This window comes from Spinacia oleracea, chromosome 4 (assembly GCF_020520425.1).
Source record: "Spinacia oleracea cultivar Varoflay chromosome 4, BTI_SOV_V1, whole genome shotgun sequence".
NCBI lineage: Eukaryota > Viridiplantae > Streptophyta > Magnoliopsida > Caryophyllales > Amaranthaceae > Spinacia > Spinacia oleracea.
The window spans coordinates 65101933-65123765 of NC_079490.1; the positions used below are offsets into that span (position 1 = coordinate 65101933).

The 21833-nt window shown below is 43.7% G+C and overlaps 1 protein-coding gene and 1 non-coding gene across 2 annotated transcripts; one reads left to right on the top strand and one right to left on the bottom strand.

Annotated features, from left to right (window-relative positions):
• Positions 1-5111: 5111 nt before the first annotated feature.
• Positions 5112-8347, bottom strand: LOC130471588 (uncharacterized). The gene is made up of 5 exons (XM_056841804.1): positions 8134-8347; positions 7112-8040; positions 6767-7012; positions 5816-6707; positions 5112-5665 (listed from the first exon to the last, which is right to left on the bottom strand). The coding sequence occupies exons 1-5, from the start codon at positions 8345-8347 to the stop codon at positions 5112-5114; spliced, it is 2835 nt and encodes a 944-aa protein (XP_056697782.1).
• An 11943-nt stretch (positions 8348-20290) lies between these two features.
• LOC130460412 (small nucleolar RNA R71) lies at positions 20291-20393 on the top strand. The gene has a single exon (XR_008920286.1). It is a non-coding gene; the product is annotated as a small nucleolar RNA R71 (small nucleolar RNA).
• The last annotated feature ends 1440 nt before the right edge of the window (positions 20394-21833 follow it).

The following is a 21833-nucleotide window of genomic DNA, read 5'->3' on the forward strand; positions in this document are numbered from 1 at the left end:
GGGAGGCTCCATTTTCTTCAAACAGGATCAGCTATAATTAAACTAATTACTACTATTTGATGGTACACAGACCATATTTGAATTGAAAAACAAATTTGGTGAATTAGACCAATTACATTCAAATTAATGCTACGCAGACAATATTTTCTATCCTATTTGGGCCATACTAGTCACTTCATAACCTGCAAAACAGTACATATATATAATATATACCATTCACCCATTCATTATCATGAATGGCCCACATAGTTGGTTAGTGTAAAAACACATTGTATGCATCATATAAATATTTGCAGCAATTAATCAAGGGCACCAATAATCCACCAATTATTAAGTTCTTATTAATTCTAATCAAGTTGTTTAACCTTAGAGGATTTGTAGACCTAATCAAGAGTTTATGACTAAAATTGCTCCCACTTAAACCAATAACTTTATATGCTTCACTAATTTTAAACATAAAAATGTATTTCTAGTCTAACTGGAAACATACAAATTTAATTAAAATTTAAAGCTCACATAAATTTATAATTGAATCCATTTATTTAATTTATTTTTCAGTTGAATTAAATGAATTTAAATTAATTCAAGGTTTAATTTTAGTAAAATAATTAGTATAAATAAAATTTATAATAATTATAATATTCAAAATTAAAATCCGAGAAAACAATTTAAATTATCAATTTTAAAATTAATTAAAATTATTTCCGAAATCAAAATCTCAAATTAAAATTCAAAACGATTCAATCGTAACACGACGAGCACTTGAGCTTGCGCCCAAGTCCCATATTGTGCACGACTGGTCGCTGCACAAGGAACACATAGCTCCACGCAACACGCAGCCATCGCTGGCCACGCTGCGCGCAGCCTCTATGCTGTGTCGCGCCTGCTGCTGCTTTCCCTCGCGAGGCATCGCTCGCTGCACGCTAGCCAGCGCTCGCTGGCGCGAGCCTTCGCTCGCTGGCTCGAGGTAATGCGCGCTGTGGCGCAGCTCGCTTGCTGCCCACACGCGACTGCTTGCTTTGCCCTGCCCCTCGCCCACGCCCATCGCATAGCACACACGGCCATCACCTTTGCTTCGCGCGCGCGCCATGCTATGCCGCTCACTGCATTCGTACCGCACGGGCGACTAGCTCCCTTGCTCGTCGTCGCGTGCCCGCACTATACAACACCCCTTAAGGGTAACACGTAGCTTCATTTGCTTTGTGCGTGCAACATTTATGAGCGTTTTCATAAAAATTTAAAATTTTTAATTCAAAATTAACGACAAATTAATAAATCATATTAATTTCATAATTTTAGGGCGAAAAATCAAAAATTTATTAATCAATTAATTTCCGATTAACATGGATTCAAATCTAGGTCATAAAAATTTAAAATTTAACATAAATTAACAATTTTTATGGTGGATTTTAATCATGGATACCTAATTAAAATTTTAATTAATTATGAAAAACAAATCAATTCTAAATTATTCAAATTTCAACAAATTAATCATAATTACAAATTAGGTTGTATAATTAACAAGTCTAGGCATTCAAAGTTGTTAAACATATATTGTAGGTCAATAAAAAAAAACTCAAGATTTATCAACAAGAATCGCAAATATTCAATTTAACATCTTAAATTTACAAACTTTTGCGTTCGAAAAACTTAAACCTCCGAAAAGTCATAGTTAGGCTTCGAATTTGGGAATTCTGGGTTCGGCCGAAAAATACTAGTTTTATCAAAATTTTAGAATGCCTTTTACATTCGAAATTGACATAAAAATCACTCTATTTGGTTGAGTAACGAATATTCTGCCGAAAAACTGCGTACATATAATTAAATAAACGCAATTTGCAATTAATTACGAAAACTAATCATCCCTTTAATTCCTTGCAAATTTGTAAAATTTAACCATGTTCATGCAATTTAGATTATAAAAATAATAAGAGGCTCTTGATACCACTGTTAGGTTATGATACATATGAATAAACATAAATCATGCGGAAAAACCATAAAGCCAGGAAACATATTATTAACACATAATCATTTAGCATAGTTCAGATGCATACACTTTGTAGCGTGCCCTCCCTAGCTGCGCCCGAACCGAACAAGAACAAGTCTTTAGGACTCCAAGTGTCGTCCCTCCGTAGATAGTCCACAGCACGTCCGGATCCGCCTTAAGCTTGACCAACTAGAATCGCCCTTAAGGTAGTATGAAATTCGGCTATTATGGGGCAAGAGAGTGACTGATTTTTCTTGAAAATCTTACCTTTGAATACTTCAATTCTAGATGTAAATATGTGACCATAGGCACCTATTATAGAGTTATGAAAAAGGTCATGTAATCCTACTAGGATACGAATTAATTAATCTTAGAATCCTAGTAGAACTCTAATCAATTAATTTATCCTTTTAGGTTTAGGATTTAATCATATGTAGAATCCCGATAGCTTTAGGATTCACAAAAACTCACGCACGCACGAGCCGCACGCCCATGCGTAAGCCTCGCGGCCCACGCACGGTGCACAGCCCCGCAGCCCATTATGCGCGCGCGCCAAGGCTTGACTGGGCCTGGCCTTGCGCTGGGCCTGGTCGAGCTTGGCGTGTGTTTGTTGCGTGTTTGCTTGGTGGGCAATGGCCTGGCTTCGTGCTGGGCCTTCGTCTGGCAGGCCTCGTCCGATGCTAATTCGTACGATACGCTTCCGATTAAATTCTCGATTCCGGAATTTATTTCCGATACGAACAATATTTAATATTTCCGATTTCGGAATTAATTTCCGTTTCGAACAAATATTTAATATTTCCGTTTCCGGAATTATTTTCCGATTGCTATAATATTTCCGATTCTGACAATATTTCCGTTTCCGGCAATATTTCCATTTCCAATAATATTTTCCGATACGTACCATGTTTCCGTTTCCGGCAACATCTATGACTTGGATAATATTTATATTTCCAATACGATCCATATTTCCGTTTCCGGCAATATCATCGTTTCCGGAGTATTTATTTCTTGCTTATGACGATCTCAGCTCCCACTGAAACCAAGATCCGTCGATTCCGAATATCCATAGATGGAGTATTTAATGCCATTAAATACTTGATCCGTTTACGTACTATTTGTGTGACCCTACGTGTTCAGTCAAGAGTAAGTTGTGGATTAATATCATTAATTCCACTTGAACTGAAGCGGCCTCTAGCTAGGCATTCAGCTCACTTGATCTCATTGAATTATTAACTTGTTAATTAATACTGAACCGCATTTATTAGACTTAACATTAAATGCATACTTGGACCAAGGGCATTATTTCCTTCAATTTCTGCCGCGGGCACCTGAGTATGTGCTCGGCACTTATGTGGTCGTCACACTCTTTGACGAGCGTGTCTACTACGATATTGATTGACGCAAGTCAATCAATAGGTATGATTGCCGCTAGGCATGCTCGTCAAATGGAATGGATGACCAAGGAATTTGCACGAACAACCCTTTGTTCCAAGGATGTTCGCGCCGCCGAACTGTTGGGCAAACAACTTTTGCTCCAAGGTTATTTCTGCTGCGGAGCTTTTGAGTAAACAACCTTTGTCTCAAGGTCATTTGTGCCGCTGAACTTGTGCACAAGCAACCTATGTGTCAAGGTCATTCTTGCCGCGGAGCCTTTGGGCAAACAACCTTTGTCTCAAGGTCATTTGTGACGCGGAACTTTTGGGCAAGCAACCTTTGTCTCAAGGTCATTCTTGCCGCGGGCAACTAACTATGCCGCATGCGAATTAGGGACTTGCCCTTGCGTATGGGTTAGCTAGCGGCATGTTGAGCCGCTGAGGTGAAAGTTGGATAGGTGATCAGCCTACAACTTGGTGCTAATCTAGGCCACTTCTTAGGCTTCAAACAATTAGGCTTGTTACGAATAGGTGCTAATCTGGGCCACTTCTCATGCTGTCATTCAATTAGGCTTTGGTATGCACGGGGTGAATAATTATATGTTCGACGTGCGAGCAATAAATAATATGAAACAAGTAGAGTAGTATTATTTATAACTTTGCAAGGCGAATTTAGCCAATTAAAAAAGTGATTACTACCCTATTGAGACCATTAGAGGTCGCTTCTTAAGCAACAGATCCTTCTATGTAAGGCGAAGCTAGCATATACCTAGAAGAAATATTTCTTGAGATTGTCAGCATTCCAGGTGCGCAGAATAGGCCGTCCCTGCATGTCCTGAATGCGGTAAGTTCCATCCCTGACTTCATCATAAATCTCATAGGGTCCTTCCCAGGTAAGCGTCAACTTACCCTGTTCATTGGCTCGGCCTGTGGATTCCATTTTTCGGAGGACAAAATCTCCAACTTTGAGCACTCTGTTAGAGACTTTCTTGTTGTATTCCCTCGCCATTCTTATCTTGTACAGCTGTTGTCTTAGGGCTGCATTTCCTCTAACCTCAAGCAACAAATCCAAGGCCGCTTTCATCATTTCCCAGTTAGCATTTTCGTCGTACATCATGACCCTCAAAGTTGGTTCACACATCTCTATGGGTAAGACGGCCTCGGCACCATAAGCTAGCAAGAAGGGTGTTTTGCCGGTGGAGTTCTTAGCCGTGGTGCGGATTGACAATTGGCAACTCATCAGCCCATAGACCTTTGGCTTCGTCAAGCTTCTTTTTCATCCCTTCAGAGATTATTTTTTTGAATGCCTCAACCTGGCCATTGCCTTGGGGACGTCCGACAGAGGCAAAACAGTTGTGTATGCCATGGTCCGCTAGCCATTCTTTCAGCTTAGGCGTCTCAAACTGAGGCCCATTATCAAAGACAATAGCCTGTGGAATTCCAAAACGAGTCATGATATTTTTCCAAATGAACGCTCGTACATCACTGGTTTTTATATTCTTGAGTGCTTCTGCCTCCACCCACTTGGTAAAGTAATCTACAGCAACAATGACATTACGCCTCCCTCCAGGAGCGGCAGTAAACGGGCCTAGGAGATCCATTCCCCACTTAGCAAACGGAATTGGACTCGTGATGGGTGTCAGAACTCGAGCCGGTCGGTGTATTAGGAGAGCCAAGAGTTGACATTTGTCACACTTCTTGACCAATGAGATTGCATCATCCTTAAGAGTCGGCCAATAATAGCCGGTTCAAAGTGCCTTTTCTGCCAAGGCCCTTCCCCCAATATGCGAGCTACACAGTCCGTGGTGAAGGTCTTCTAGAATTTCTTGCCCCTTTTCAGGCGTCACACATCTCAACAAAGGACGGGAGTAGGCCTTTTTGTAAAGAGTGCCATTCCACATTTCACCCCAGGAGCATTTTTTCTGAAGTTTTTTCGCTTGCCTTGAGTCTTCTGGCAAGACTCCATTCAGTTTGAAGTTAATTATGTCATCCATCCACGTGGAGGTCCTGTCCAGAGTTTCTACCTCCATCTGCTCAACGCTTTTATGTTCCATTACCTCCCAGAACACGTGACGAGGGGTATCACAAGATGCAGAGCTGGCCAATGTTGACAAGGCATCGGCTTGGTTGTTTTCTGAGCGAGGGACTTGCCTTACTTCAAAGCTTTTCAGTTGCTCCACCTCTTGGTGGATGGCCTGCATATACTTAATCATCGTCGGATCCCTAGCCTCGTAGGTTCCATTAACTTGGCTCACAATCAATTGAGAGTCAGATAGTGCTAAGATCTCCTCGGCGCCGGCCTCTTTACACATTTTAATGCCATAAAGCAGGGCTTCATACTCGGCCTCATTGTTGGACGCCTGAAAGTTAAACCGCGTAGCATACTCCAAAGTATCCCCTTCTGGCGATTGACAGATTATCCCGGCTCCACATCCGTTCTGCGTGGACGAACCGTCTACGTACAGTGTCCACACCGTCTTCGTATTCTTGGAAAAGACAGGCCTCGTCTTTTCAACAATAAAGTCTTCACAAGCTTGCCCCTTGACGGCTTTCCTGGGTTCATAAGTGATATCAAAGGCATTCAGCTCGATAGCCCAATTCAGTCGGCCTAACGCCTCCAGCTTCGTGAAAGGCAGTTTAAGCGGTTGATCCGTGTAGACCATAATCCTGTGGGCTAAGAAGTAAGGACGAAGCTTTTTGCTGGCCATGAACAAGGCTAAACCAAATTTTTCCACTGTAGGGTATCTAATTTCAGCATTGTGAAGAACATGACTGACGAAGTACACTGGCATCTGTATTCCTTCCCTCTCTGTCAGTAGAACGGCACTCAGCGAGTGTTCAGATACAGCAAGATACATGTATAAAGTCTCTCCCTGCAAAGGGCTAAGAAGACGAGGTAAGGTGTGCAAATGATCTTTTAATCTTACCAGTGCCGCCTCGGCTTTATCCGACCATTCAAACTTAGCCTTCTTTCTGATTGCTCTAAAAAAGTAGTGCCATTTGTCTCCGGCCTTCTTTCTGATTGCTCTAAAAAAGTAGTGACCTGTGAGCCACTGCACTTCTTTTACTGTCTTTGGTGAGCTCATATCAATTACTGCCTGGATCTTGTCCGGGTTGGCTTCAATTCCTCTTTCATCAATCAAGAAACCTAAGAATTTACCCGACGTTACTCCAAACACACACTTCTTAGGATTCAATCTCATAGTGTAAGCTCGAACAGTCTCAAATGTCTCCCTCAGATCAGCTATATGTGCCGCCCGCTGCTTCCTTTTCACAATCATATCATCAATGTAAGATTCAATGTTTCTGCCGAGCCGTTTGGTGAACACAGTGTTAATAAGACGCTAAAAGGTGGCCGGTGCATTCTTTAACCCAAACGGCATTACTTTGTAGCAATATAGACCTTGTTCTGTAACAAATGACGTCTTTTCCTGGCATCAGGCCACAAGGGGATCTGATGAAACCCTGAGTATGCGTCCATGAAGCTCATCATGGCATGTCCCGCCATGGAGTCGACAAGCCGGTCGACCTTTGGCAGTGGGAAGGTTTCTTTGGGACATGCCTTATTGAGGTTGTTGTAATCAACACACATCCTCCAGGCGCCGTTTGGTTTCTTGACGAGGACCACATTAGCAACCCAGTCGGGATACTGACTAGGCCGAACAAACCCTGCATCCATCAACTTCTGTATTTCCGCCGCTGCCGCCTGATTTCTATCTTTCCCATGGTTCCTTTTCTTCTGACGGACCGGTTTAAAATTTGGGTCCACATTTAGCTTATGGACGGCCACGGCAGGGTCAATGCCCGGCATTTCTTCAACAGTAAAGGCAAAGATATCTTCAAATTCTCTCAATAGGTGAACCAACTCTACCGCCAGCGGGTCGTCAGGAGGAATTCCAATGGGCACTACTCTCTCTGGCTTATCTGTATTTAATACCACATTGAAATGAGCCCCAACAGGCTCTGGTCGTCTTTCTTCCATGTGCGCCGCTGAGATAGTTAGTGTCTCTTTCAGGGATTTGGATTGTGTGCCGCCACACTGTCGTTTGTTTCCCAACGTGTCTTTCTCTTCACCTGATCCCCATGCTTCTGGGCTCAGGGTGGTTAAATAACAGTCTCTAGCCTGCTGTTGATCACCATGCATGGTGCTGACGCTCCCATCATCACAGACAAACTTAAGAAGCATCAAGTGAGTAACAATAGCAGCCTTTGCCCTGTTCAAAGTAGGACGCCCCAGAATAATATTATAGGCCGTCAGATCTTTCACTATGAGGAAATGGACGTCCATTTGACGAGATTCTTTCTTATTTCCCATCCGCAGAGGGAGAGAAATGATGCCGGCTGGATGGATGACACTACCTCCGAAGCCTATAATGGGATAGTGAATTTTCTCTATCTTTGAGGAATTATGTTGCAGCCGGTTCAAACACTCAAGACTGATTATATCTGACGAACTTCCTGTATCAACCAAGATACGCCTAACCCTCAGATTGCCGACCTTCAACTCAATTACCAACAGGTCGTCATGCGGGGTGGCTATTTTTCCACGGTCGGCCTCGCCGATTTCTACTTTTAGAAACGGGTCGGCTGTGGCTTTGCCCGACAACATCACTTGCCCCAGCCGCTTGGCATAATCTTTCTGACCTCTCATGGTTGGACCTCCGGCGGCCAATCCTCCTGATATGACGGCCACAAACTCTGGGTCAGTACGGTTTCCATCTTCTTCCTAGGGAGGTGATTTGTTCTTTTTGTAGAACGGTTTTCCAGAACCTCCTGTGTTCCTGCTGATATAATTCTTTAAGAATCCCTTAGCAGCTAGGCCGTCCAGTGCCCTTTTTAGGCTCTTACATTCTTTGGTGTCATGTCCAATGTCACTATGAAAGTGACAATACAGCTTGGGGTCCCTACTTTGTGGTGGCGACTTCATGGGAAATGGCCGGTCAATCTCATACTTGGACCCAACGTCCATCAGGATTGTGTACATGTCTGTGTTCTACTCAAATCGCTCTCGGTCATAAGTTCTGGACCTCTTCTGACCTACCGCCCCGGGAGCCCGGTTTGACTCCTTTGCAATAGCCCAAGTCCCATTAGGCCGGCTCTTCTTCTCAAATTTTTCTTTCTTTGCTGCCGGCTCAGCGGTATCACTTCCTCGAGGCTCTTTTGGGACGCTACAAATTTCTGTTGCGTGGATAAAGGCCTCGGCCTCATCTAGCACCTCTCCCATGGTTCGCACACTTTTCTTTACCAGATCAAACTTGAATGAGCCCAAGCCCTCTAATGAAGTTATCAAATGCAACACCATCCGGTAAATCTGGAATTTGCCCTGCCTCTAAGTTGAATATTTTCACATAGCTCCTCAGAGACTCATCTTTCCCTTGCCGAATTCGACTCAAATGCATGCTCGTCTTCTTTTCTTCCTTGTGAGCCATGAACCGAGTAGAAAACAATAACTCGAGCTCTGAAAAAGAGCGAATGGTTCCAGTTGGAAGCCTCTCAAACCACTTAGACGCTACTCCTTTGAGTGTACCTGGGAAATACTTACACCAAGTTGAGTCGGTTGTTCCTTGAACGTACATGTGATGCCGGTAAACTAAGAGATGCATGTCTAGAACTGTAGTCCCATCATAGGCATCAATGTTGGGCGGCTTAACCTTGGGTTCCCTCGGTGCTCTCATGATGTTATCTGCAAAACGGGTGGAATGTCCTAGGGCCATGTTAGACACTCCCTCCTGAATGTGATACACAAGACTCTGGTACCTTGAGTACGGCTCCCGCCGAGAAGGCTCACGACGGCGAGTTTGAAGAGTTGAACGAGTGGCCCCTGGGCGCGCTTGACTCAAGTGCGTGTAAGTTGGTTGAGGTAGAGGTCTGTCCGGCATGACGGGGGTTGACCCTGTATCAGAAAGTTCAGATTCTGAATCAGGTACCTGCTTTGCGTGTGGCTGCTCACGTCCTCGAGACGTTTCTCCGACCAGCCGCTGAGGCAGTCGGCGCGGTAGGTAAGACAGGGTCTGATTGGCCTGATTTGCTGGCAGCCACCTCCTGACATCCTCGCCTGTCTGCCTGGTCCAGACGTTTGGGGGACGCAGAGACAATGATGGCCTATTATTTGCCGGCCTCTCATGATTGGCAGCCGCGGTGGTGGTGTAAATCAACATGCCCTTCTGCACCTCAGCGTTGACTGTCTTGCCCATATCAGCTTGGAACTCGGCCAAGATAGCTCGTAGGGCACCCACGGACACGGGCATGTCTGGATTTTCCTCCATTACTGTATCTGATTGAGGATCTAGGTGTCCACCAGGGGAGTGCGGTTTGCCTGCTCGTCCTCCTCACTGAGCACTTCCACCTCGGCGGCATGACGAGGTGTGTGACCTGCTGCAAAAACCCGGGCGGCAACTCCTGTGATTCTTGGAGCCGGCGTCTGCTGCTGCTCAGCCGGCATTTCCCTTTCCAGGGGTGGCCACTGCACCCTTACAGGCCGCCCAGCATCATTTTCCTGCCGTTGCTCTTCCAACTACCGTACCTCCCCAAAGACGGCGCCAAATGTTGTGGGGTTTTCCGGTAAGCTAGACTTGGAGGTTTTCGGTAGCCGATGTTTAAGCAAGGATGCGTTTTTAGAGAGAGAAAGTAGAGAGAAGGCAGAGCAGTAAATGTCCTTGATTGTGTTGTGATTGTGACCCTTTTTTCTTGGAAAATGGGGCTTTATATAGTACTAGGTTATTTGGGGAATGACCTAACATTCCCTCACATGATTGGCTGAAGTAGGAGGGGAGGACAAGTGTCCTTTCCTTTGGCAGTTCTCTGGCTTCTTAGGTCATAAATGGGCTGCTTGGGCTTTTGTGCCATCATACGGTACTGGCCACGTACACCACTTATGTATAGACGAGAATACATACATTTATACGTACATGAATACTGGTACGTATACTTCGTAGTTATTTAGATAGGTATTTATACATCAGAATAGAAGTCGTATGGTTTGCTTACGGGGCTTAATACGTGACAAGTGTCGTACCTTTATTGGTAAACGTTGGCATGGTAATTTTTCCCACAACAACACGAATCAAAGGAATGAAAGGTAGCTTAACTCCTCTTAGAATCACAAGGGCAATTTAGACATTTGATATCAAGGCTCATAAATCAGAATTTTCACACTAATTAATCAAAAGTGAAAAATTGTATCTTAACAATAGGCATATTCTCAAAACAAATTTTAAGGAAAATTAAGAGCATAATTAAATTAAAAATAACAATAGTTTATACTTAATTACGGACTTCATAAATTTGGGCTATTACATACTACCACCCTTAAAAACAAATTTCGTCCTCGAAATTTGTAAACATAAACTTTTAGATCGTTTTAAAAAAAAGAATCACATAAAGAAAACAAAGCTAAACAAAACTCATACTAACTTAATCATTAACTAACTCACAGATCGATATTTCGCTAAAATCTCCAAACCTCAACAGCAAAATCCTTAACTTGTATAACTTTATTAGTTCCATCAAATCATTACCCCATTTCAAATATCAACTCTCCCTTAACAACTCCTAATCCTATATTTCAATCCACAAACTTTCATATCTAATATTCTTAATCAATCACAACTAATCCCATAGATATTTTTCCCTGCTATGTAGCTAAGTCATCTAATAACTCGGCATACGGTCGCAGGCCCACTCTGATACCATGTGTAACAGCTGACAGGGCATTTTTCCGTCGTTGAAAGATCAACGCCACAACCAAAAAAAAATTATAGAACCGCTAGACTAACCAACCATATGAACTATAGTGGCAAGTATAGGGATCGTCCCAAAGAAACGAATGGTTCTCGACTTTAAATGTCAAGCTAATTCGAACAAGAAGTTTGATTTGAATTATCACTATGAAGCTAAACTAACAATTAAACTAGATTGAATCAAGGAAGGGGAACGTTAGGGAGTTGGGGATAGTCTAGGGAAATCAGGGGAAATGAACTACCATCTAGTAATCATGAATGATGCAATGACATAGCACATAGGGGAATGAAACCAAATGACGTGCTCGCCACCTCTTGGATGGACCACGCGAAGTAACCTAGCCTATAGAAGAGCTTTCGCCTAGTCCTAAGCTAGATAAGCTTGCATATAATAGGAACAATCATTCGCTTGCATGAATTAGGCTCACAATGTCTTGCCAAACCTAAATCATACATTCCAATCTAATTCAATCAACTAGCATTTGCAACTACTACTCAATTGATCATGGAAAATCCTAGCACTAAATCAATTTAATCACATCAATCATTCATCAATCATATCATCAAGTTCCCCTAATTAGGCCCCTAGATTCTCCCCTTTCCCTAACCTAATTCTACTCACTAATCATACTAGAAATCAAGAAATCCATTAATTCTAGACTAGCAAGCATGGAATTGAAAGATTAGAAAGAGAGAATAAAAGGCTAGAACAATCAATTGAACAATCAACAAGAGAATTAAGGTTCAAAGTAACTAAAGTAAAATCAAGAAGAATTCAAGAATTGAAGGAATTAAAGAACAATCAACAATCACAACAAAAGCAAGAATTAAGAAATTGAATTGAATTGCACAAAATTAGAAGAAGAGTTTAGAGAATTACAACTTTGATGCTTCAATGGAGGAGAGTTTCTCTCTCTAGAAATGCTGAAAAACTAACTTTTAGAATCTAAAAATGTCAACTAAAATTCTACACTTAACAAAATAAACGAAAAATCTATTTATAAGTTTTCCCAAATAAAAGCCGAAATTCGAATAAGAGCAGCCCGCACAGCCATTCGGTCGCATAGACCCTTTGTGCGACCGAACGTAAAAGATCCATTTGAGCAAACACTGAGACCTGTGCGAGCGAAGGCAGTGAAGAACACTTCCTTCGTCATGTGCGACCGAATTAACGAGGAACCCTGTTTGGTCGAATGGGGTTTCTTTGGCTCATATCTCCTCTCCGGTATGATTCGCTCGAACAGAAGGGCTTGTGTGGGCGCACAACTCTTGTGCGGTCGAGTAGAAAACCTTGTGCGGTCGCATCCCAAATTTGAGACATTCTGCCTCCAAAAATCAATTATGTGCGACCGAACAACAGAGCACGTTCGATCGCACAATGCTTGTGCTGTCGAACATAAAGACCGTGCGGTCGCTTTCCAAATTTGAGACATTCTGCCTCCAAAAATCCATTATGTGCGACCGAACAACAGAGCAAGTTCGATCGCACAGAACTGGATATTCCTTGATGCCTATTTGCACTCCTCTGTTCGGGCGCACAAATCATCACTCGATCGCACAAGCCCTGTTTTGGCTTGATTCTACTTGTTTTCCATCACTTTTCATCATAATCACCTATAAAGCACAAGATGGAACGAAACTTATAAAATTCACTCAAAAATCTATAAAAACTATAAAAAAAAGCATAAAAACTAACATAAAATCCTAAGTCTAGAGCGACATTAATGTCTCTCATCAAACTCCCCCAAGCTAAGCGTTTTCTAGTCTCTAGCAAACTAAACTCAACTAGGAAAGAATGAGCGACTAATCGAAAAATTAAACGAAAAAATCCAAGATAGGGCCTTTATTATGGAACGAGTATAAAAGAACGCTAATATTATCAATCAAATAAATGAGTACACGCTAACTAATGTCATAAATCGAGTGAAAGATTCAAGTGCCAAGCAAAGACAACTAAGGGTGAACACTAATCAATTCCCCTTCAACCGAGCATACCACGTCAAATCTCTAGATCTTTTCCACCCTTGAGAGTAGCGTCTCGAGACACCGCGAAGGCGCCGGAGAAAATAAGATAGGCTACCCAACATCTTAGCATGACAATCCCATTCCATAAACTTGACCAAATCCTCCCTCCACCGACAATGACTCAACTCTAAAGGGTCAAGAGGACTTTTTAGGGTGTAATGTAGGCTAGGGGTAAGGTGCGGAACAAATTTGGTAATTTGTTGCTCATACCTAAAGTGAAGCGCAATGATAGGACTCAACTCAAGCATATTGAACCAAAAACAAATTCGTACCACTTATTTGGGGTACCCCCAAGCTTATTCAACAACAATTCTAAACTACAACTCTTTTTGCACTTTTCTTGATTTGATTTTCCTCTTTTTTTTGCGTTTCAATTGAAACTTTTCTCATGCCTTGTTTTTCTCTATTTTTGGCTTTTCAAAACTTTTATTTCTCAATTTCTTTTTTTTTCTTTTGCATCACTTATTCACTACATACAACACATTTCCCAAACTTTGCCATTCATACCAATAAACATCATTCCTCAAATATGCATAATCATTCAAAACTATCAAGCATCATAACACAAAGCTTCACTATGACTTCTAAGGGTGAAAATAAAACAAAGGCTATTAGGCTTGTAATGTGCTCATAAGAAATGAAGGGGAAAGGCTCAAATGGCTAGCAAGGGGGCAATTGTAAATAAAAATATATGAGAAAAATAGAAAATAAAGTCCTAAACTAAAAAGAAAAATAGTCACCGAAAGAAATGCCTCTATCGTCTCCTAAAGTAGTTCGGTCGCGGTCTCGGGAAGGAAATAGTCAAATTCGGGAAGTAAGACGCATGCTACCCAAAGTTTAAGACGCATGCTACCCAAAGTTCTAACCAACTTCCTTAACACCAAATCCTAAATTCGACCCAAGACATTAAAAATCGTGTAAACATCTATCAATTGGGAATAAAAGCATTCTAGTCTACAAGTTCCAATTTTATTTGCCCAAATCAAGAATATTGCCTAAGAAAACCTAGAAAAACTTGCCTTGACAAAAGGAAAAGAAAAAGAAAGAAAAAGGAAGCAAATAAGAAAACACACGAAAAAGGAAAACAAAAAAGAAATAAACCAAACAAACGAAAAGAAAAGAAACTAAAATCAAACTAAAAACAAAGAAACTAACATATACAAGTGCACATAATGGTATGGTTTCCAAGACATGAGCATCACAAATAGGCAACTACACAACAAAACTCCCCCCAATCTAGAATTAGGCCATGTCCTCAAGGCCTAAAACTAAACAAGGAGGGGCACAGCTACCCATCCAACAAAATTCCCCATATGCAATATGCCCGTCCCAAAGAATGCATGTGAGATAGAAGCATATTACCGGAAATGTCGTGGGAGCAAGTCCCGCAAAGAACCGGTAAAAACCGAACAAACTCACCAAAATATCGACGAACAAGGCATAGGTGGAAAGTATGAACCCACATCAACGAAACCATACCAAAAAGAACACTCAAAAACAAAAACAAAAAAATGTTAGTAGACAAGGCCAAATGGCCAAAACAAACTCAAAACAAGCAAAAACTCATCATCATATATATAACCACATGATGTGGCAAGAAGATCACACCAACAAACATCAAAAACTCCTCATAGCAAACCCCACGTCACACATCTCCCCCCAAGCTAAATAAAAGCATACCAGCACAATAAGATGGGGGAGAAGTGGAGGGAACCCTAAGAGGTGCTTGAGCCCTCCCCACGATGCTCAAGATCATAAATCCTCCAATATTCATCCATTTTATGACGATGAGCTTGCGCCTCTTCGTCCGTAAAAGGGGTGAAATTGTAGGTGGGGTCCACATCGAGACCCGAAGCGTCGGTATATGGGGGCCAAGCATACTCGGGCATGAGGGGGTAGTTGCCTTGGGGAGGCTCTCCTCGGGGCCCATCCCAACCACCAACATAATCCTTAGGCCACCCGGTGAAATCCTCGGGCTAACCATCGGGGCGATCAACCGGTGGGGGAGTGGGATACATTGGATCACCACGGTAGTCGCTCCCTCCCATCATAGTATAGTCATAGGGAGGAAAGAAGGAGGGAGTGACACCGGGTTGGGAGGGGCCCGTCCAATATGGATAAATGGGTGTACGCTCCTCATTCCAATTAGGGATGGGCCTTTGTTGGGGAGGGTGGTAAGGGAAGTTGACATAGGGGGCAAAGTCCCCTTTGTCAACATGGTAGTCGTACACCCGCCTACCGTAGTAGGACGAGTCAAAATCGGAAAATGAATCCCCCGTGGGGCTCCCTTGAGGAGCAAGAGAAGCCAAGACACGTGCTTGGTCCTCTTGCCCTTGCAAGGTAGTCGCAAGGGTGGATTGCAAACCCGTCATGTCAAAAGGAGAGGAGAGAGGTATATTACCCATATTCGGGGGAGGAGGACTAGAAGAACGAGGAGGAGCTTGAGTAGAGGTACCGGTAGGGTCGGTAGTGGCGGCGGCGACGGCGGCCTTGACAAACTTTTGATGCCGCGGAAGCAAGAAACGGACATTAGGGGACCACGAGGTGATGAGCGGGTGGGGAAGAAAGCACCAATCGTTGTTCCTCACAAGCCAAATCCATTGTGCCTCATTGGTGGTGTAGTGGAGCCAAGTGGCATGGTACATCGCCCGGATATTTAAGAACTCACCACCGGCCACAGGAGGTAAAGCCGCCATCTCCTTGGCATGAGGGTTATTCGGTAGAAGCCGAACAAGAAGAGTGAGCATGCCGCCAAGGAGGATGTCGGATTTATTCAAGTGGCTATCCCGAACCTCGATGATCCGGGAAATGCGCAATTTCCCGAAATCAAGTACCCCTTGCTCCTCTTGTGTGGCCAACCACAAACCACCAAGTTCCGTGCCCGACAAGGAACCGGTAGCACCCTTAGTGGAAAGGGAATAGATGAGAAGCCGGCTCATGCTGTGGATGGCCGGATGATGGAATGAAGAAGATTTGGCCGAGGCGGAGAAGAAATCCCCGTCGTCTCCGGTGAGCTCCCTCCACCAACTATTTTCATCATAGTTGTTAGCACATTCGGACCTTGGGTTCGTGACGAAATCATGCTCCGAGTCGATGGAGAAGAGGGCATTGATTTGATTGTGATTCAACTTGTATTGGCGACCGAAGACTTGGAAGCTCAATTCCACCACATTATCACCATCCTCATCTTCTACAAGGTTCTTCCGAGCCGAGGAGAGGAACTCCAATGTCAACCCTTTGTAGGTTGGGGCACTCACCTTTGCGAACTCTTCCCACCCTAGGCCTTTGATCAACTTGTAAACCTCGGCCTCGATCCCCAAGCTACGAACGCTCTCCCGATGGAAGAACTTGGTGGGCTTAATGGTCCTCTTGGAAAGGAGCTCAAAGAAATCCCAAGATCTTTGTTCGGAGAACTCAATGCCGTAGGTTTTCATGTTCGGCGGGGTTGGTGCCTTCCTCTTTGACGTAGAGGTGGTAGCGGTCGCGGTCGCGGTGGGGTTCTTCTTTGAGCGCTTTGGTGCCATTGAGATGAGTTGAAGCTAAGCAAAAATCTACAAAACAAAGAGAAACAAACCAAGACACACAAAGTACAGTAAACTAAGTTAGTGCACAATCTAGGACAAACCAACAACTACAAGAGCTAAGGATAAACTATCTCCATCAATTCTTCAACAAGCTCCAAACATTACACCAACTTACCAACAAATATGATCTAACCACATTACTCTACACTAACAACGACAATCAATCAACCAACACTTCCACAAACAAGTATAATCAAGGTAGCCCAAAATCTCACAAAATCATCTCACAAAGTATAGAGCTTAAATGGAACAAGGAATCAAACATGCATAGCTCATCTAAACAATTAAAGATTAATCACAATACAAACAAGCATCAACAAACACCCAAAAATCAAAAATTTCAGAAAAATAAAAAACAATATGATCATGGTGAAAATGGAATGAAATACAAGAATTAAGGGAAAGAAATCATCACCACAAGCAAAGGAAGTGGTCTAGGATCGATCCCAAGTAGCCTCAAGAGTTCCAATTCACCACACACACAATTATGACCAATTTCACAAAAACCCTAGAAATTGGGGATTTTGCAAAAATCTGAATTTTTGGGGATTTTGGGGGTTGGGATGAATGAGATTGAGTGTATTTAATGAATGGGAAGTGAAATTTGTGAAGGGAAGTGAATGACATAGATGAGGAGTAGTAGTAGTAAGTGAGAGAAGAGAGCAATGGAGAGGAGAGTATGAGAGGAGTCGCACAAATGAAGAAAAAATGGGAAGGGGAGTCGCGTGTTTTCAAATTAAAGAGTTCAGAGGCAGCCCCGCCAGTCTGTGCGACCGAACAGAAAAAGTCATTCGATCGCACAGACCTGTGCGATCAAATTCTTAAACCTGTGCGATCGTTTTCCAAAAACTGGCCATTCTCCCTCAAAAACCAGTTTTGTGCGATCGAACGAGGAATCCTGTTCGGTCGCACAAAACATGATTTTGCAAATGTTTCACAAGCTTCCCCTTTAAATTTAAAATTAAGCTAATTAATGGAAAATAATGCATAAAATCAAATAAAAACTAAAACTAGGAGTTAGACAACCGGGTTGCCTCCTGGGTAGAGCTCGTTTAACGTCATTAGCTTGACGAATCCCCCCAAAGCTCATGGGGGGACAAGAGAGGAAACGAATACACGGGTTGCCTCCCGATAGCGCTCGTTTAACGTCATTAGCTTGACGGAACCTCCAAAAGTCAAGGGGGGTCAAACACAACAAACCTCGTGTCAACACTAGTCAACAAACCTTTCTTGGCCTCCTTGGGCACAAACAACTTACCCAAACCACCACTTATTGAGTGGGGACCAAACCAAGTCCTCCTAGGCATAGGATTTCCTTGCTTAGACTTCTTTCTCATACACCTCTTACCATTAGATGCCGGAGGGAGTGACCCCACATCATCTAGATCCATCCCGAATGTGTCGGGAATGGTGATGACGTCATCATAAGAATCGCCTAGCGCAAAGGAGCTCTCGTGCATATCCTTCTTCACCTTCCTATCAAACTCAAAATCACACTTAAGAACACAAGGATTGTTAGAAGCATTAGCACAAGAATGATTGTGCTGAACACAAGCAAGAGTGTCAACTTTCATACAACTTTTCATCTTAGAGCAACAATGTTCATCAATTGCAAGCTTGAAACTAGCCTTGGCGTCTCTCGCTTTCAAGGTGATTAGTCCTCCTTGCACATCGATAAGAGCACCCGCGGTGGCCAAAAATGGCCTCCCCAAGATAATGGGGGTATGGGCATCCTCATCAATGTCCAAGACGACGAAGTCCACAAGGAAAGTAACCTTGCCAATAGGGTACTTGACCGAACGGTCGGCAAGTTGCAAGGTGATGTTGGTTGGGACAAGATCACCAACTTCAAGCTTGGCAAACACCGAATAAGGCATTATACTAACGCTAGCACCCAAATCACACAAGGCATCGCTTATTTCAAGCTCCTTAATAGCACAAGGGATAGAAAAACTTCCCAGGTCTTTGAGTTTGGGTGGCGTTTTGTTAAGAATGATAGCACTACAATTTTCGGTGAGGTTCACCGTCTTCTTTACGTCACAATCTCGCTTCCCACTCAAGATTTCCTTAAGAAATCTTGTGTAGGTTGGCATTTGTTTCAACGCAAACGTAAAGGGGATATTGATATACATTTGTCGAAGAACCTCAAGAAATTTTGAGAATTGCACATCTAACTTTTGCCTATTAAATCTTTGGGGATAGGGGGGAGGAGGAATTGGGAGAGGAGGAAGAGTAGTCTCCTTCAACTTATCACCATCACTCATGTCGTCGACATGAGACTTCTCTTCCGCAACATCACGGTCCGAGGACTCATTTCCCATAGAACTCTCACCCCGAGAGCTAGGAGCTTCAACATGCGTAGCACTATCATCTAAAGTCTTCCTACTCCTTGTCACAATTGCATACATTTGCTTAGGAGGTTGACCTTTGGGTGGGAGACTTGTATGCACTTGTTGCTCTTTGATAGTGCTAGCAAGTTGTGCTAGTTGGGTCTCAATCATCTTCAAGTGAGTGTTGGATTGCTTGAATCCATCCTCAAACTCGACATTCTTCTTGGCTTTCGCCCCCACAAATGACTCCATGAGAGCCTCAAGATTAGACTTGAGAGGCGGGAGCGGTGGAGGTGCAATGCCATAACCACTAAGGTTTGATTGATATTGGTTGCAGAAGGTCCTCGGTCCATTGAATCCGGGAGGAGGTATTTGAGATGCACCATAAGGACCTCCCGAGTTCAAAGGATAACCCCCACTAGAGGCACCCCTAAATTTCCCATAAGAGTAGTTGTAACCCCCTCCACCTTGATGGTTGGGATTATAACTACCTTGGTTGTATTGGCCTTGATTGCCAAAACCTTGAGCTTGACCATAGGGCGCTTGGCTTTGATAGCCTTGTGCTCTATAGCCACCTCAATTTTGGCTATCATACCCACTTCCTTGGCCATAGCCTTGGTGGGAACCATACATAGGGGGCCCTCTAGGTTGCCTAGCAAAATTTTGATTGTTAGGGTTATCATTCCTAGACCTCTCATTTAAGGCATGAGCATACTCCACATCAAAATCACCTTCATACGAAGGGCCATAATCCACAAAAGACACATTATGAACTAAGGGACATGCATTGGGGAAGTTACCATAGTCTTGGCAATTATCGCAAAAAGAGGTGCCCGGAGGCATTGTGTCATAGGAACTAACCTTGCTCTTCCCCTTAGTGAGAAGAGTGGCTGAAGGAGGTGGAATTGTAGATGGTGATGGTGGTTGGCTTGATGCTCTTCCCGGAAATGGTGAAGGTGGTTGGCTTGGCGTGCTTTTAAGTTTCTCCAACCTTGAGCTAAGCTTCTCTATGATCCGTGCTTGCTCCATAGCATAGACCGATCCTTTCCCATCATCACTCCTTCCCTTGCCTTCATAATCCCTTGAACCAACATGCCAAGCTTGATAATTTTGGACCACGTCCTCAATTATCTCCTCAATTTGATCTTGTGTCTTGTTCATGATGGGACCTCCCGCGCCCGCATCTAGACTTGTCTTTGAACTTGGACTCAACCCCAAGTAGAAGGTTTGAAGCAACAACCATTTAGGGATCCCATGGTGAGGGCATTCCCTTTGGTACTCCTTAAAACAATCCCAAGCTTCGAAGAGTGACTCATCTCGCCTTTGCTCAAAGGATTGGATCTTGTGGCGATATTCCGTCGTCTTCCCATGCGAGTAAAACTTGGTCAAGAAAGCACTAGTCACCTTGTTCCAAGTGCGAAGTGAGTTGGGCTTGACCTCCTTGTCAAGACAATCACTTGCTCGCCCAAGTAGAGAGAACCGAAACAATGTCAACCTCACGTTATCCGATGTGACACCATTGTGCTTGATTGTGTCACAATAGTGCTCGAATTGTTTGAGATGTTCTTGAAGTGATTCATTGCTCTTCCCACAAAAGGGGTGGCTTTGGACCAAATTGATCAAGGCGGGCTTGATCTCAAAGTTGTTGGCACTTGTTGTGGGGGCTTGAATACCGCATGTAGCCTCGAATGCCCCCGGTATTCCCAAGTTCTTAACTGGGAGCGCCATATTCTCAAACACTTTCTCACTCTCTTGTTGTTCCTCACCAACACTCAACGATTCGAATCTGTTATGGCTTGATGAGATAGACCGAACACGTCTTAGCCTCCTTAGTGTCCTCTCCAATTCGAGATCAAGAGGATGGAGGATCCTTTGACGAGCACGCCCACTAACAAGCATACAAACTCAAGAAAACCGTGAGCAATGCCAGGGAAAAAGAAAGCTAAGCACAATTGAAATGTTTTTGTATTTTCTAATGATGAACTAGTCTCAACTTAAACTCAAAAACAACAACCGTTCCCCGGCAACGGCACCTGGTTTGTGGTTGGCCACACAAGAGGAACAAGGGGTACTTGATTTCGGGCAATTGCTCATTTCCCGGATCATCGAGGTTCGGGATAGCCACTTGAATAAATCCGACATCCTCCTTGGCGGCATGCTCACTCTTCTTGTTCGGCTTCTACCGAACAACCCTCATGCCAAGGAGATGGCAGCTTTACCTCCCGTGGCCGGTGGTGAGTTCTTAAATATCCGGGCGATGTACCATGCCACTTGGCTCCACTACGCCACCAATGAGGCACAATGGATTTGGCTTGTGAGGAAGAACGATTGGTTCTTTCTTCCGCACCCGCTCATCACTTCGTGGTCCCCTAATGTCCGCTTCTTGCTTCCGCTGCATCAAAAGTTTATCAAGGCCGCCGCCGCCACTACCGAGCCTACCGGTACCTATACTCAAGCTCCTCCTCGGTCTCCTAGTCCTCCTCCCCCGAATGCGGGTAATATACCTCTCTCCTCTCCTTTTGACATGACGGGTTTGCAATCCACCCTTGCGACTATCTTGCAAGGGCAAGGGGACCAAGCACGTGTCTTAACTTCTCTTGCTCCTCAAGGGAGCTGCACGGGGGATTCCTTTCCCGATTTTGACTCGTCCTACTACGGTAGGCGGGTGTATGACTACCATGTTGACAAAGGGGACTTTGCCCCCTATGTCAACTACCCTTACCACCCTCCCCAACAAGGGCCCATCCTTAGTTGGAATGAGGAGCGTACACCCACTTACCCCTATTGGACGA

Bases quoted from the DNA above. Each gene is read 5' to 3' on its own strand.
- LOC130471588 (XM_056841804.1), bottom strand. From the start codon at position 8,347: ATGTACACAATCCTGATGGACGTTGGGTCCAAGTATGAGATTGACCGG. The intron at 8,041-8,133 runs GTTCTGGAAAAC...CCGTCATATCAG, and splicing joins TATCAGCAGGAACACAGGAG to GAGGATTGGCCGCCGGAGGT. The intron at 6,708-6,766 runs GTCTATATTGCT...GCCACCTTTTAG, and splicing joins GTCATTTGTTACAGAACAAG to CGTCTTATTAACACTGTGTT.